Source organism: Ciona robusta, chromosome 6 (assembly GCF_009617815.1).
Source record: "Ciona robusta chromosome 6, ASM961781v2".
NCBI lineage: Eukaryota > Metazoa > Chordata > Ascidiacea > Phlebobranchia > Cionidae > Ciona > Ciona robusta.
Genome location: NC_143240.1, coordinates 3,906,973 through 3,921,079, shown reverse-complemented (window position 1 = coordinate 3,921,079; position 14,107 = coordinate 3,906,973). Strand labels below are relative to the sequence as shown.

The window sequence follows — 14,107 nt, the reverse complement described above, 5'->3', positions numbered from 1 at the left end:
AACCAATTAGTGACCACTGCGTTAGAACAAGTGCCTTGCCCAAGCACACATACGAATATCAATATCAAGCCTCGAATCCTGGCATCCTAGTTTAAATTCTACACTGTAACTCGATTCTGCCGCGCGACCGACGCGTTTCATTGGTTTGTTTTACTTCTATGGCGTCACAAAGCGACCACGCGTCTTGCAATCAAAGCACGCGATGGTTGACGCAATTTAACGATGTACGCCCATAAGACACTTGACCGGCGCAATACACCTTATGTAATTGTCGCAATTAAAGCAGTACTGACCTTATAATAAGCAATAAAACTAGGGAGTGTACACTACACAATCCACCAACTTCTACAACCGCCCCAGGCAATTCATGATTTGAGAGAAATAAAAAATGTGAATTTCAATTCAGTTTGAATTCAGACAGCATTACAATTAATGTAGCTACTGACTTGAATTGTTAGTTTATATATAAGACAAGAAAAGAAATACCAATGAACTTTACAGCATAAGTTGTTGCTAATAGCAGGCGTAAAATAAATCGAAAACTGCCTTTTTAGTGAATTGATTTTGTACAGTGATATTTCGATGCCTTTTTGAGGTCCAAAGTTACATGGTATCACTATTTAGATATAGCAGTATTTTAAAAAAAGATACCGCACAAATACTAGAATACACAGTTGTAAAACAGTATGTTATTTTCTTATGACAGAATTTACAAAGATACGATAAACAACGTTGTATGTATTAAACATGGCAAATTGTAATTCTAATATAGTAGGGTGGGAGAAATGGGACACATTTAGCATATATTATCCAAGTATCCTGATCGTGTTTTAAACAATTAACAACGGTCTAAGTTGCAAGGATACGGTTTTATGATTCTTTGAATGTTCTTTGTTTACTTATAAATGTGACAAGAAAATAAAATGAAAAGGTGTTCCATCTTCCCCCACCCTACTATATACTTAAAGACCATAAATATTACTTTAAAACCAAAAAATTAAAGCGAATAGAACAAGACTATTTACGGAAAACGTCCAAATGTCTTATTTTCCATTTATTATAGAACGTTTTACATGCCATAACAACGCATGTACAAATACGGTGGTCAAATATACTTATACGTACATTACATGAGCCTTAACTTTAAGTATATTATCTCGTCATGTATTGTCGATGATAATAGGTAGGTGGGCGGTGATTGAAATATAATGATCTCATTTGACGTCATCGGCATTTATTTGCTCTTTTAATTAAACAGGTTATAAAAATGAGATTTATTATGTACACGCGATTTGTTTATTAGTTGTCTATTTTTAAACGAATAAAGTGATGTCACTTTTTTATCCTCAAATGGCAGGACAACGATAGCCATTATAATACGGGTATTCTGTTTCATACACCTTGTGCCCACTTATAAGTTACCACGCATATAACTTTGCTGAGTAATACCAGCATTTCGCCATGTTATAACATCTATACAAGCGATATATGTCAAGTTAGGGTATTTTTGTTCGCTTGGATAACTATTTTGTGTTCTAAGCCAATTAGAAAAGACATAATGACGAAACTTCCTTAAGCTGATGTGAAAAACACAGCTGTTTTAAGGAGCTTAAACAATCTCATATTACCATTGTGTCTAAAATTAGATTTCTGTAAATTTTAACTTTACTTAAAGTTACATTTATAGTCTAATTTTAGTATAGTAGGTTGGGGTAAAAAAACCAAACTATTTTTAAGTTAGTTTTTAAGTATATATTAAACTTAACTTCCATTTTTACTGAAGAGTTCATCTATTTACGTTTAAGGCGTTTTATTTACGGCTGGCTTTCAAATTAGACGTTTTTGTTTTCCGATTGTCAAATTTCTTTTGCGATGACGCGTCTTTGTTCTGAACAGGCGGTTCTATTACGTCACAATCGCCACTCTAAAAATCATTATGACATCAGCGGCGCTGCTTTGTAGGATTATGACAAATTTCGACGTAACAATCGCCCCAGGTGTTTGTGACATCACAAATTAGATTCATTGCCTTCAAATTCAACAATTGAAACGGAAATACAGTATATAATACTGTGGGGTAAGATGGGATACTTTTAGCACATAATATCCCATATTTCCTAATCAAGTTTTTTAACAATAAAAGCGCTCTTTTAAAGTCACGACGATACAGTCTTACATTTCTTAAAATATTCTTTATTTACTAACAAACGGACGATAAAAGAGAATGAAACATGTTCCATCTTACCCCAACCTATTTCACTGATACACTACGTATAATAAATTACATTCCGTTCTCGAAGACAAGATTTAAATCTGAAACCGCTCATTTTAAGCGCTAGGTGCTTATTACCGCTTTAGTAACTCAAACTTAATTCGCTTCGTGAACGAGTTTAGCTCAAAGTTAAACTTAACTATGTTCACTTTACATGGTTGGGCAACCATGCATGATGCATTGAGGTTTATGACCGAACAGTGGTTTCTGTTCTGTGAATAAATGCAGGAAGCTTGTATGACAGAACAGAATGTATGGTTACGTCATTGCTAGTTAACAATGGATCGATATTACGTCACAATGTCAGGTTTACGAAGAATTGTTCCGTTTTATAGTCAAGTGCGTATGAGCTAAAAACAGAAATAATTTCATTTAAAACAACACTAACATTGTGTTTTGCATGTTACCATTCTTTATGGGTGAGGTCTTATAGTGAGGCACGCCATGGGACCTGGAATTTAGGCCAGAGTTGGCCCATTACCCCAAAATACTTTTAAAGCGCTTAAGAACTGGCATGGCAGTCTCTATACTCGTGTAAATATAATTAGAACCACAGTGAAGCATGCGGTTACTTGACAGACAGTTTTATCTTCTGCCTTGAGATATAGACGTATGGTAGTCGCACCAATTGTGGTATATGTCTTCCAGGTGGCACGGGAGAGACCTATTTAGGTTTAATAGTCAAACAGAATAATGGCGAATGAAAATATACGAATTTTCTGGCATGTAATGCAGTTTATTATTTATAGTGGCAGTACGCGACTTCTATAGTTTTTGTACTGTGGTTTAATTAGGAGGTGCGAGGCGCGAAATAAACTGGCTAGAAAAAAACTGTTAGGGTCGTGAGGATTCATTTCTGTGTATAGTTTTTGTTTACTACAAAATGGGACGATAAAAATATGAAATCATGGACCATTTTGCCCCAACCTACTATACCAATTGTATTTGCATACGCGAGATAATTTTAAGGCTTTAGTGATAGGAGTTAAAACTAGTTAAACCAATGCCCTAGACTACATGAGATAATGTGGGACATGATATGTGGCATATGCGTTAGGTCTGTAGTGTTATTAAAATAAGGCAACATTTAAGCTAGTTAACTGTAGTTATTTTTCGCCTTGCACTGTAGTTTTAAAAAAATAAATGATATTTTAACTTTACAAATGATATACGCTAGTAACAACATTTTGAGATTCATTTCAACGGTGTGGAAAATAGACTGTATGACATATAGGGGGCATTAGATATACGTGTTGAGCCTGTGGTGTTATTAGATTAAGCGGACACATGCGTTTGCAGTTTAAGCGTGAAGTTACAAAGGTTAGGTGGGTTTGTTTAAGTCAAGCAAGGGCTCGTCGCATCATTGGTTTCTGGTTAACTAAGTAAGGATGTTGTCTGTTTAAAGTTTGCGCCTATTTCGCCGAAATGTTGTTTCTGCTTAATCGGTAATTATAAAAAGTTTTTTGGCGTTGGTTTTGTGTTGTGTTTTATTTTATATGGGTAAGGTGGTATGGTAGCGTATACAATGGGACCTGGGGTTTACTAAAGTTGGCCCATCACCTCCAATAAGTTATAGGTTATATGGATATTTTGATAAGGGTTATGGTCCTACAGTGAGACTATAGGTATGGGGGATCTCGGATTTAGGCCAGAATTGGTCATTACCCATTTGGTTCCGTGTTAATTTCAATAAAAATTCCGTTTCACTTTGTTACTACAAGTATGCGGCGTATATACGGGCTCATGTATGTCACAAAACGTTCACTAGTTCACCTTTAAAATTATAAAACAGTTTTAGCATGTGTTGTGTTCAATTGCAAAGTATGAGTTCTTAAAATTTTAACGTGCCGCTAACGGATCCAGAGAAAAGTGCGCCGTGAGCTTTACCAGTTTCAAAACCACTGCTGTGGGTTTATTTATGTTGCTGTTACATGGTTGCTACTCTAGGCAACTGAGATTTAATGTACTGCTCAAGTTACAGATGTTGTTTGTTTTGACAAGAGCGAAATTAAAAGGAGTAAAATTGTATCTACGAGCATAGACTTAGCAAAACATACATTCTGTTCTATATGGGAGAGGTTCTACGGCAAGGCATGTCAGTTTTACTTCGTTACAGCATCAGACCTAGACTAACTTTATTACCCCAAACCCAGGGTGCTAACTTCTGGACCCCATTATAGCAGTTTATAGACACTCAATAATAAAGGTTATATTAGATACGGAAAGGTTCTACACGAACCTATATCGAGGCATGTCATGGGACTTGTCGTGGGGTTTATTACTATACGTTATACCCTAACACCCAGGGTGTTACCATCTATACCTTCTGAAGCAGTTTATAGACACTTAATGATTGAGACCCTATTCTATAAGAGTGAGGTCTTCAGTGAGGTACGCTAATGGACCTGGGAGGTATAAGCCAAAGTTGGCCCACTGCCCCAACACACAGAGAGCTTACAGCCAAGTTTGTATAATATACGGACGGGGGTATTATAAAAATCCTAATTTTAAATTAAAAAGTTTTAGAATTCCTAACAAATGTGTGAAAGTTATCGCATAATTGAATTTTATATGTCGTGATACGTCACACTTGATGATTGTGACGTGTTGACGATGTAACAATTCAATTGCCTGTTTCCTTTGGCAGGAAATTTCTCGAATAATTTCATTTTATTTCGAAAGCATTTTTTGTGACGTCACAATACAAGAATGTTTAGAACTAGCAATTATATTGAGACGTCATAACCCGATTTCTTTTAGGCGTTCGAGAAATCAAAGCGATAGACACGTCATAATTACATGACAATGCAAGAATACGCGACCAATTATAACATTGTACTAGATATAGTACTGTAATAATTGACCAAATCCATGAAAATCTTTAACAAAGTGAATGCATATAAACACCCATTTTTTTCAATCTCGTTTCGCTACGATTGTGGTTGCTCCGCTACCAGAGGATGAAAAGTTACATTTACTAATTTATTGAATATAAAAAACAACTTTAAATATTCAATGCAGACGTCCGTGTTAAAAAATTTCCCGTTCCAAGAACGTAGCGAAATATTTCAAACGAAATCTACAGAATATTTGCTTTCGCGCACGAAGCTTTTAAGAATGTCTCAATTCTAGAAACATTGTCAAAAACCGACATCGTTCATGACGTCATAATGTTATAGAGTCTCGATTCTAAATTCGACATTCATGCTAGATAAGTGTGACGTAACAAGCGTCACGATTTTGCACAACGTCGCGACAAATCGAAGTTAGTATTTAGAACTTAATGCGTTATATTGTTAAGAGTTTAAGACAAAATATTTTACTGTGTGCATATAATTTGTCTAGACAGATTAAAATATACAGCTATGCTTAACATATATAAACGTTTTTATCTATTTGAATAAGACAGTAAAGATAAAATTAAATAAAACGAAGGGAATTAGGACCAAAACGACAACGAAGAAAAGGAAATTAGCAGCAAAACGATATTCGTTATACTGTAATACGCACCGAAAATTTTGATTGGAAATAATGAACAGTTTTGCTCAAAGTTAGGAATTCCGTATAAGGCCGTTGAATTAGGTAGTTTTGTACAGAAGTTTCTATATTTTCATATAAATAATGCGATATTCCTCTCTATATATCTTGGTATTGATATAGACTCCGCAGTATATAACCAAAAAGTGGCGATAACCAAGTTATTTTCTGTTTATAGAGCTGGTTAAGTTTCTTTAGTAAAATATGGAGGGAAAACGTCGTGTTTGCCACATACAGAGAGGTAAGAAGTATTCATACACTTCATGCTCACTGTTAAGTTATCATATGGGTGTCTTTCTATACACCAGACACACATGGTGTATTTATACACCTCATCATGCTCACTGTTAAGTTATAACATGGGTGTCTTCTTATACGACAAACACACATGGTGTATTCATACACCTCGTGCTCACTGTCTAGTTATATCATGGGTGTCTTCTTATACGACAGACACACATGGTGTATTTATACACCTCATGTTCACTGTTAAGTTATAACATGGTTGTCTTTTTATACAACAGACACACATGGTGTATTTATGCACCTCATGCTCACTGTCCAGTTATAACATGTATATTTATAATCCAGGCGACAGCGGCTTTGGTTTCATATTATGCTGTGAGAACGCCACAACAGATACATATGTTTTGCATGTGTTAAAATCATCGCCCGCAAGTAGAGCTAAACTGTCGCCCGGGGACCGAATAATTGAAGTAAGTGTATAAGGTGTCTATGTATTATATTCTATAATAGCCCGTAAGAGACACCTGAGAGCTATGATGTAGGCTTACTGTTTTGTGGTTAATTTTTAATAAGCGTGAGGTCTGGGAGAGGCCTGGGGTGCTTATTGGCCCAAGTCTATTCTATACGGGTGAGGTCTTCAGTTAGACACACTTGAGACCTGGAATGTGGGTTTATTATACTCCAACACCCATGGTGCTACCATTTATACCCCAGCGAGGCAGTTTATAGACACTCAATATTACAGATTCTATTCTATAAGGACGAGGTCATTATTCTTGAGTATTAAAAATACCAAAACCTTAAAAATTGGCAAAAATCAAATGCAAAATTATCCTAATGGCTTCACATTTAACATTATGACGTTTCAAATTCAATGCTAAAGTGGCGTGTATGAATGTTATCACGACATTTTACGGACGTTTATTTTTCAAGTGGCAACGTCCAATTTAGCTTATTTCAATTTTGCCGCCGCTCCAGGCGTATTGGAAATTATCCGTTAACAAACATGGTGGCTTCGCGGTTATATATCTTGAATTACAACTTCATTATAAGCATAACATTGTGTGTAATAGGGCGGTTTACCTGTGTAAACAGACAAGTTATTTATATATTTATATAACCGTGTTCTCACGACTCTAGAAAAGCGTTGTTAATTGTTAAAAACATGATTGGAAAATATGGATGTTATTTTTACAGTATCCATATTACCCCACGGTACTATTTACTTTATATATATATAGGCCTACACCTATAATATAGTAATGTAGAGAAAGATGGGACACATTTTCTCCCGTATATCGACCGTTGTTAATTGTTTTAAACACGATCAAGAGAAGTTTGGATATTATGTGGTAAAGCTGTCCCGTCTTCTTCTATTCTACTATGCATATATATACATTTATGAAAGCCTAATGCATTGCTGTAACAGGTAAACGGTTTAAATGTTGAGAGAGAACCACATAAAGAAGTTGTTGAACGATTACAAGGTAATACAACTTATATATGGACAGTTCATTTAAGTAATGGGCCAATAGTCTAAATTCCAGAGTCCCATTGTCATATATAAATGTACATTGGCCTCATGTTATATATTGGCATGAGGCCAATGTACATTTATATTGTCATATATAAATGTATGCATTGGCCTCATGTTATATATTGGCCCCATGTCACATATTAGCCCCATTGGCCCCATGTTATATATCGGCCCCATGTTATACATTGGCCTCATGTTATATATTGGCCCCATGTCATACATTGGCCCTATGTTATATATTGGCCACAACATTGGCCCCATTTCATACATTTGTCCACTGTTATACATTGGCCCCATGTTATATTTTGGCCACATTTTATATGCCCCATGTTATATATTATTTTTATATTTCGGCCACATTTTATATGCCCCATGTTGGGCCACATATATTGGCCCTATGTTATACATTGGACCCATGTTATAAATTAGCCCCATGTTATATTTTGGCCACATTCTATATGCTCCATGTTATATATTGGCCATATGTTAATTGGCCCCATTTTATAAATTGGCCCCATTTTATAAATGTTGTAAATTGGCCACATGTCATTGGCCCCGTGTACATTACATTATAACATTGGCCCCATGTTATATGTTGGCCACATGTTATATATATTGGCCCCATTTTATAAATTGGCCCCATGTCATATATTGGCCCATGTTATATATTGGCCCCATTTTATATATTGGCCCATGTTATATATTGGCCACATGTCATACATTGGCCCATTGTTGTATATTAGCCCCATGTCATATATTGGCCCCTGGTATATATTGGCCACAAACATTGGCCCCATGTCATATATTGGCCCATTGTTGTATATTCGCCCCATGTCATATATTGGCCCCTGGTATATATTGGCCACAAACATTGGCCCCATGTCATACATTGGCCCATTGTTGTATATAAGCCCCATGTCATATATTGGCCCATGTCATATATTGGCCCATGTTATAAATTGGCCCATGTCATATATTGGCCCATGTTATAAATTGGCCCATGTCATATATTGGCCCATGTCATATATTGGCCCCATGTTTACTACGCATGGTAAAATAGATCTAAGTCATTAGCGCGCTAACCACTGTTCCACGGCGCCGAACAAGTTAACATATATTGAACTACCAAATATACATCACAGTTACTTTTTTAACCAGGTTTACAAAGCGTTAAACTGATCGTAGCGCACAGTCGAGCTGCTGAAGAATATTTCAAAACACCTGGAAATGGGATGACAGTTAAGCCGCTAGATGATGCTAATGAGCTCAGACCAAAGTTGGTGACAGTTACACGAACTAGCTCGGTATGTGGTTGTTGTTTTATATGACGTCAAGATGACGTCATGGTCCAATTATATAGAGATACTTCTGGGTTTGAAACTTAAAACTACTAACGTTTATTTTATATGTTCGAAGCTAAATTAAAATCTTACAAAAGAAACTGCGAAAACATGATAGAATCTCAATGTATACTCTTGGTTTAAAACCCCAAATAATCATTTTTAATGATTAAACCTAAAATAATTGGGTTTATTTTACTCAGGGCTTCGATTTTGTTTTGCAAACTGTAGGGAAATCCCCCAAGATGAGCACGGGAAAGTACCGACAACAGTTGAAAGGAATCGCAGGTATAACGACCACGTGACCGATTCCACGTGTTGTAGAATATTAAAATATATGAAACTAGCTGTTATGATAAAACACGTGATTTGTTACCATTGTTTTGTCTGTAATTCAACGAGGTATTGATAGATGTACCTGGTTTGTTGCTTAAATTGCACATGTTTAAAAATTATTTTCGGCATTACACGAAATGATTATATTAACCATGATGACGTCACGAAATTACTTTATTCAATCATTATGACGTCACACAGGACATTATGTTGGGACACTAGACAGGGATGGGGTCGCGTATAAAGCTGGGTTAAGACAAGGACATCGGTTGATTGAAATAAACGAAACATCGATTGAACAAGTTAGTTGTATATTGTGTATAAAATATATATGACTGCATAACGCACCGTGAATAGCATATATATATATATGTATGTCATACACGATGTATGTTTCGTTGCCGCCAGCTGCATTATAAGTGTAATAGAGATCTTCTGGGAATTTGTTTGTTTTGTGGTCTTAAAGGAACGATATTTTGTCTGCCATACGTCAACACATTATCAGGGTTTGCCGATGAGTGTCTCTAATAATGGCAGAATTGTCGAGATTCGCCTATGTGGGTCCAGTGCTATCACAGAAAACTGCCAGAATATCGTTTTCACACTTTTGACGTCACGTAGTAATTGAATATATGTTTAACAGGAGTCTCATAGTTACGTCATAGCGGTGATTCGTGCGTCACACACGGTTAGACTGTTAGTAGTTGACGAAGACACGGATGAATTCTTTCTACGTCACGGAATTTCACCGTCGGCGAAACATTTGGACGGAAAACTCGAGTTGGGGACTTTCCCGTCGCCGATACTCGAAGGTAAGGGCATTACTCGACAGCGAATATGAGGTGCATAAGAAGACACATATGTTATAATTTAAGTGTAATCTTTCAATAAATAGTTGACTTATTTTTAACCCAGGAAAACCAATAGAACGAACAAGACCTTTTATTTCAAGCCCAATGCCCTATTATGACGTCACACGTTCACCGTCGTCGCTAAGCGACATCGCCCTCATGCGGAAAATGGCGATGTCGACGCCCGATCTTAGCACGTTCGGAAAATCGACGTCACAAAGCCCCGGCTTCGGGAACCCGTCGAACCCGAACCGAAAAGAGCGCTCGAAAGTTAAAAAACGTTTCAGTCTATTCGACAAAAAAAAGAAATCGGGATTTTATAAAAGTTCGGTCGATTTGGCTTCTGGGAGAAAACTATACGATGAAACGATTATTAGTGATTCGGAATCTTCGAAAGGTAGTTCCCCAGCACCGATCCTTGAGCAACCGGATATCGTTAATGACGTAACAAGGCGAAACGGGTAAGTCCCTTTTTAATGAGTGATGCAATGATATTACATTATTAAACGAATGTAATTATTTATCCTCGCGTGCGGGGCAACTGTTGTTATAACATGGGTGTTCTGTTTTCTACAAGTATACAACTTTGTGGGTGAATAGTTTTCTGTCCAATTGACAATTTAGACAACTGGGTTTTTGCAATCTTCGAAACTAGGACAATATGGGTTTCTCGCCTACTATACTGTTATGACTTGAATATAGGTTACTGTTATGACTTAAAACGCTTTACATTCCAGAACGCCAATAACTTTCGGCGGCAATCAAGAACAAACCAAAACCACCTCTCTCAAGACCGGGGCTTCCCCGCCGTTGAAACCCAGTCCTAAACTCGTGAAACAACCGCATGCTCCTCCCAACCATATTGACCACGCGGCCGGCTATGAATCGCCACCACCAGGATACGAATCCCCGGACGATTTATCCACAGTTGGCTACAAGGTTGACTTGAAAACATTAAAAGATCACGTCCGCAAGAGGTCAGGAAAGAGCTCGCCCGGAAAACCCCCAATGAGAAACTACGCTCTAGCGCACCATGCGGTGAACGGGTACTAAGTTGGAAGAATCGAAAAATGAGATTTCTATAAACATTAAACTTTTTTAGTATTTCATATCTACGTCACTACATTATACGTCATTATTTACGTCATCGTGATTACGTATCACGAGCTAAAATATTCATAGATTTCCATCAAGTAAAAGTTCATATATAGTCACAGCATTCTGTTTGCTTGACTATACTCCCTATCAAAATAATTAACTTCCGAGCTTAAGAATATGAAAGTGATATATTTTACTGTACTCCCCACATTGCGTCCTACAAAGACCTATACGTGGGCGATCTCTAGCCCTACCTAACGGAAAGGGATTTTCAATATAATTACCACATAAAATAATGTATTTAACCCAAATATACAGAGTCTTTCCATTTTTTAAACCGGTGGCAAATGTTAGTCAATAAAACTTCAATTATTAGGTTGATATTAATAACTGGTTAGGCGCTCGCATTGTAACCAAGCACACTTTCGGTGCCCGGTGCTGCTAGAAAAAGACAAAACAATCACCCACAAAGTTACCTACGTGGTAACTCGTAAGCGGGTACGAGGTGTATGAAACAGAACACCGTTGCCCCGCCATGCGAAGGTAAATAAGTTACAATCATTTATTTATTTATCACGAAAAACAACGTTTTAATATATTAACTACATCATCAGCACATATACGGACATAGGCCTACTTTCTCAGGGTATATGCATAACAGCATTATATGCATAACAGCATTATATGCATAACAGCATTATATGCATAAACACATATGTTTAAAAATACAACTTCGGAATTTCCCCGCTGTGGTGGCGTAAGTTAAACTAGGTCTTATGACGTCATGGTTACGCATTGTTGAACACGTGATTATGGTTCGACGTCACACTTGAAAGACAATGGAAGCTGTTTTTCGAATTTCTCGCTGACGAAGGTTAAACAGAGTTTAAATAGAAACCGCAGCGATTTCGAGATTCTAGATATCCAAGAAACGTTAAAGTAGCGACTATGTGTCATAATGACTGTCTGTGACGTAATAAAAGTATGGTTCAAGAGCTAGAAGAATTTACGTCACAGTATCAAATAATAAGACAACGAGTTTTTATATCTGCGATTTTTATGGAACTTTACAGTTTTTATGTTGTGTAGTTAGGTCAGCGTAGATATTTCTTTGTTTGTTGCTTTAAATTGCATTTTACACGTCAACCACTCGTAAAAATCTTAAGACAAAAACTTTAACGGCAATCGCAACTTAGTTTACAAGAAAAACGAATAACGTTTATATACATGATGTTAGGCAAAGTTTTGATCCTTTTTCTAACGTGTACTTTATACACGAATGCTCTCATCTGCAACGACGGGTATGAAGTGTCCAGTAACAAAGCATGGGTGCTTAAATATGTACCGGGCACGCACGCAAACAGGAATGTGACTTGCCCATCGAGTCTAGGAACCCCTGCTTGCATGAGAGTAGAGGCAACCGGAGCTAAAACTTACTTTTGGCGTAAGTTTGGTGTATGAATGTAACTTAGCCGTTCTATTCTATATGGGTGAGTATGCGGCATTGAACGCCATGGGGCCTACGATTTAGGCCACAGTTGGCCCATTACCCCAACATTGTATATGCACATTATATTCTATATGGGTGAGGTCCTACAGTGAGGCATGCCATGGGACCTGGGATTTAGGCCACAGTTGGCCTATTACCCCAACATTGTATATGCACATTATATTCTATATGGGTGAGGTCCTACAGTGAGGCATACCATGGGACCTGGGGTCAGGTCAGAGTTGGCCCATTGCAATGTACGAACATGCTATAGTAATTCACAAAATGGTATTTAAAACAACATTTGCTTAAAACTAATATAAACATAATACACCTTAAAACAACGATAGCATTACACCACATTACAGGATACAAAGCAAGAGGTGCAGGTTCACTGTTCGAATGTATTTCCAAACAAGAATGCGACGGAATAAACACAAGGTGTGAATCGAAACTTCGACAAATTATCGACGATGAAAGATTTGATAGCGTTAAGATAAAGTAAGTATTACAAAACAAACGATTTTATATATGTTTTCTATATACGAGTTACATATTATAAGGCTGTATAGCAGGCCCTAGCCTTTACCGTTTACCCCAACACATATATTGACCCCATCAAGGCAGTTTATAGGCGTTCAATAATACGGACTGTGCCCTATACGGGTGAGGTTTCCAGTAAGGATCATTGGATACATGGTATCAAGAAAATTAAAGGCCAGAGTTGGCTCATTAGGCCTTTAGCATATGTATTTACTTCTACCAAACGTTTACATTTTATCCACAGAACATGTCGCATGCAATGCTGCTACACCGACAACTGTAACAACCTACCGTTATAAACAACACGAGATACAAGACAACAATCACTGATACATGCTTATATATTAAAAACACTTGTTGACCTTTTTGCATGGTTTGGCTACGTGTGATATTGAAACAGTATTCAATGCATGTACGTCGAAAACCTGCTACACCCTCACATATTGTATTAACATCTGTATACTGCTACTGCAGGCTGCGAAAAAAATGACTATAATGTACTTTGGTATTAATCTGAAAGCCTATATAGTAGAAGCCACTTTAAATAAAGCGCATGGTTTCTTTCCACGACGTTTTAAACTGTTTTTAATCGCAATATTAAACTTTTTGCACTAATCGGTACTACTAAATGCGGCTAAACTACGGCACTAACAGATACTTTTTTGTCGTTGTATAAGTATTTGTCTACGTTTTATATCGCATTCTTTTACTACAGTACTTGTACTAACACTTTAAACACACGTGTCGCTAATACATCTATATCTACACAGCTCATCGTGTCATACCTTGTTTAAATGCGCAGAAATATGTGATTACCATCCACTATAACAATAAACAACTGTTTAAGTTTATGTTCAA

The 14,107-nt window shown here is 36.9% G+C and overlaps 2 protein-coding genes across 2 annotated transcripts; both read left to right on the top strand.

The window, feature by feature from the left end:
• Positions 1-5,903: 5,903 nt before the first annotated feature.
• LOC149735088 (uncharacterized) lies at positions 5,904-11,590 on the top strand. The gene is made up of 9 exons (XM_089879789.1): positions 5,904-6,050; positions 6,401-6,525; positions 7,485-7,542; positions 8,751-8,896; positions 9,136-9,220; positions 9,470-9,570; positions 9,912-10,080; positions 10,184-10,580; positions 10,857-11,590. The coding sequence occupies exons 1-9, from the start codon at positions 6,014-6,016 to the stop codon at positions 11,170-11,172; spliced, it is 1,434 nt and encodes a 477-aa protein (XP_089735915.1). The 5' UTR covers positions 5,904-6,013; the 3' UTR covers positions 11,173-11,590.
• A 144-nt stretch (positions 11,591-11,734) lies between these two features.
• Positions 11,735-14,019, top strand: LOC149735087 (uncharacterized). Its single transcript, XM_089879858.1, has 3 exons — positions 11,735-12,661; positions 13,075-13,207; positions 13,494-14,019. The coding sequence occupies exons 1-3, from the start codon at positions 12,445-12,447 to the stop codon at positions 13,546-13,548; spliced, it is 405 nt and encodes a 134-aa protein (XP_089735984.1). The 5' UTR covers positions 11,735-12,444; the 3' UTR covers positions 13,549-14,019.
• The last annotated feature ends 88 nt before the right edge of the window (positions 14,020-14,107 follow it).

What these genes read in the sequence shown, in the direction of transcription:
- LOC149735088 (XM_089879789.1), top strand. Translation starts at nt 6,014, where the DNA reads ATGGAGGGAAAACGTCGTGTTTGCCACATACAGAGAG. An exon ending in CAGTTACACGAACTAGCTCG is followed by an intron (nt 8,897 to 9,135) that starts GTATGTGGTTGT and finishes TATTTTACTCAG; the next exon opens with GGCTTCGATTTTGTTTTGCA. An exon ending in CCCGTCGCCGATACTCGAAG is followed by an intron (nt 10,081 to 10,183) that starts GTAAGGGCATTA and finishes TTTTTAACCCAG; the next exon opens with GAAAACCAATAGAACGAACA.
- LOC149735087 (XM_089879858.1), top strand. Translation starts at nt 12,445, where the DNA reads ATGATGTTAGGCAAAGTTTTGATCCTTTTTCTAACGTGTACTTTATAC. An exon ending in AGCTAAAACTTACTTTTGGC is followed by an intron (nt 12,662 to 13,074) that starts GTAAGTTTGGTG and finishes ACCACATTACAG; the next exon opens with GATACAAAGCAAGAGGTGCA. An exon ending in TTTGATAGCGTTAAGATAAA is followed by an intron (nt 13,208 to 13,493) that starts GTAAGTATTACA and finishes TTTTATCCACAG; the next exon opens with AACATGTCGCATGCAATGCT.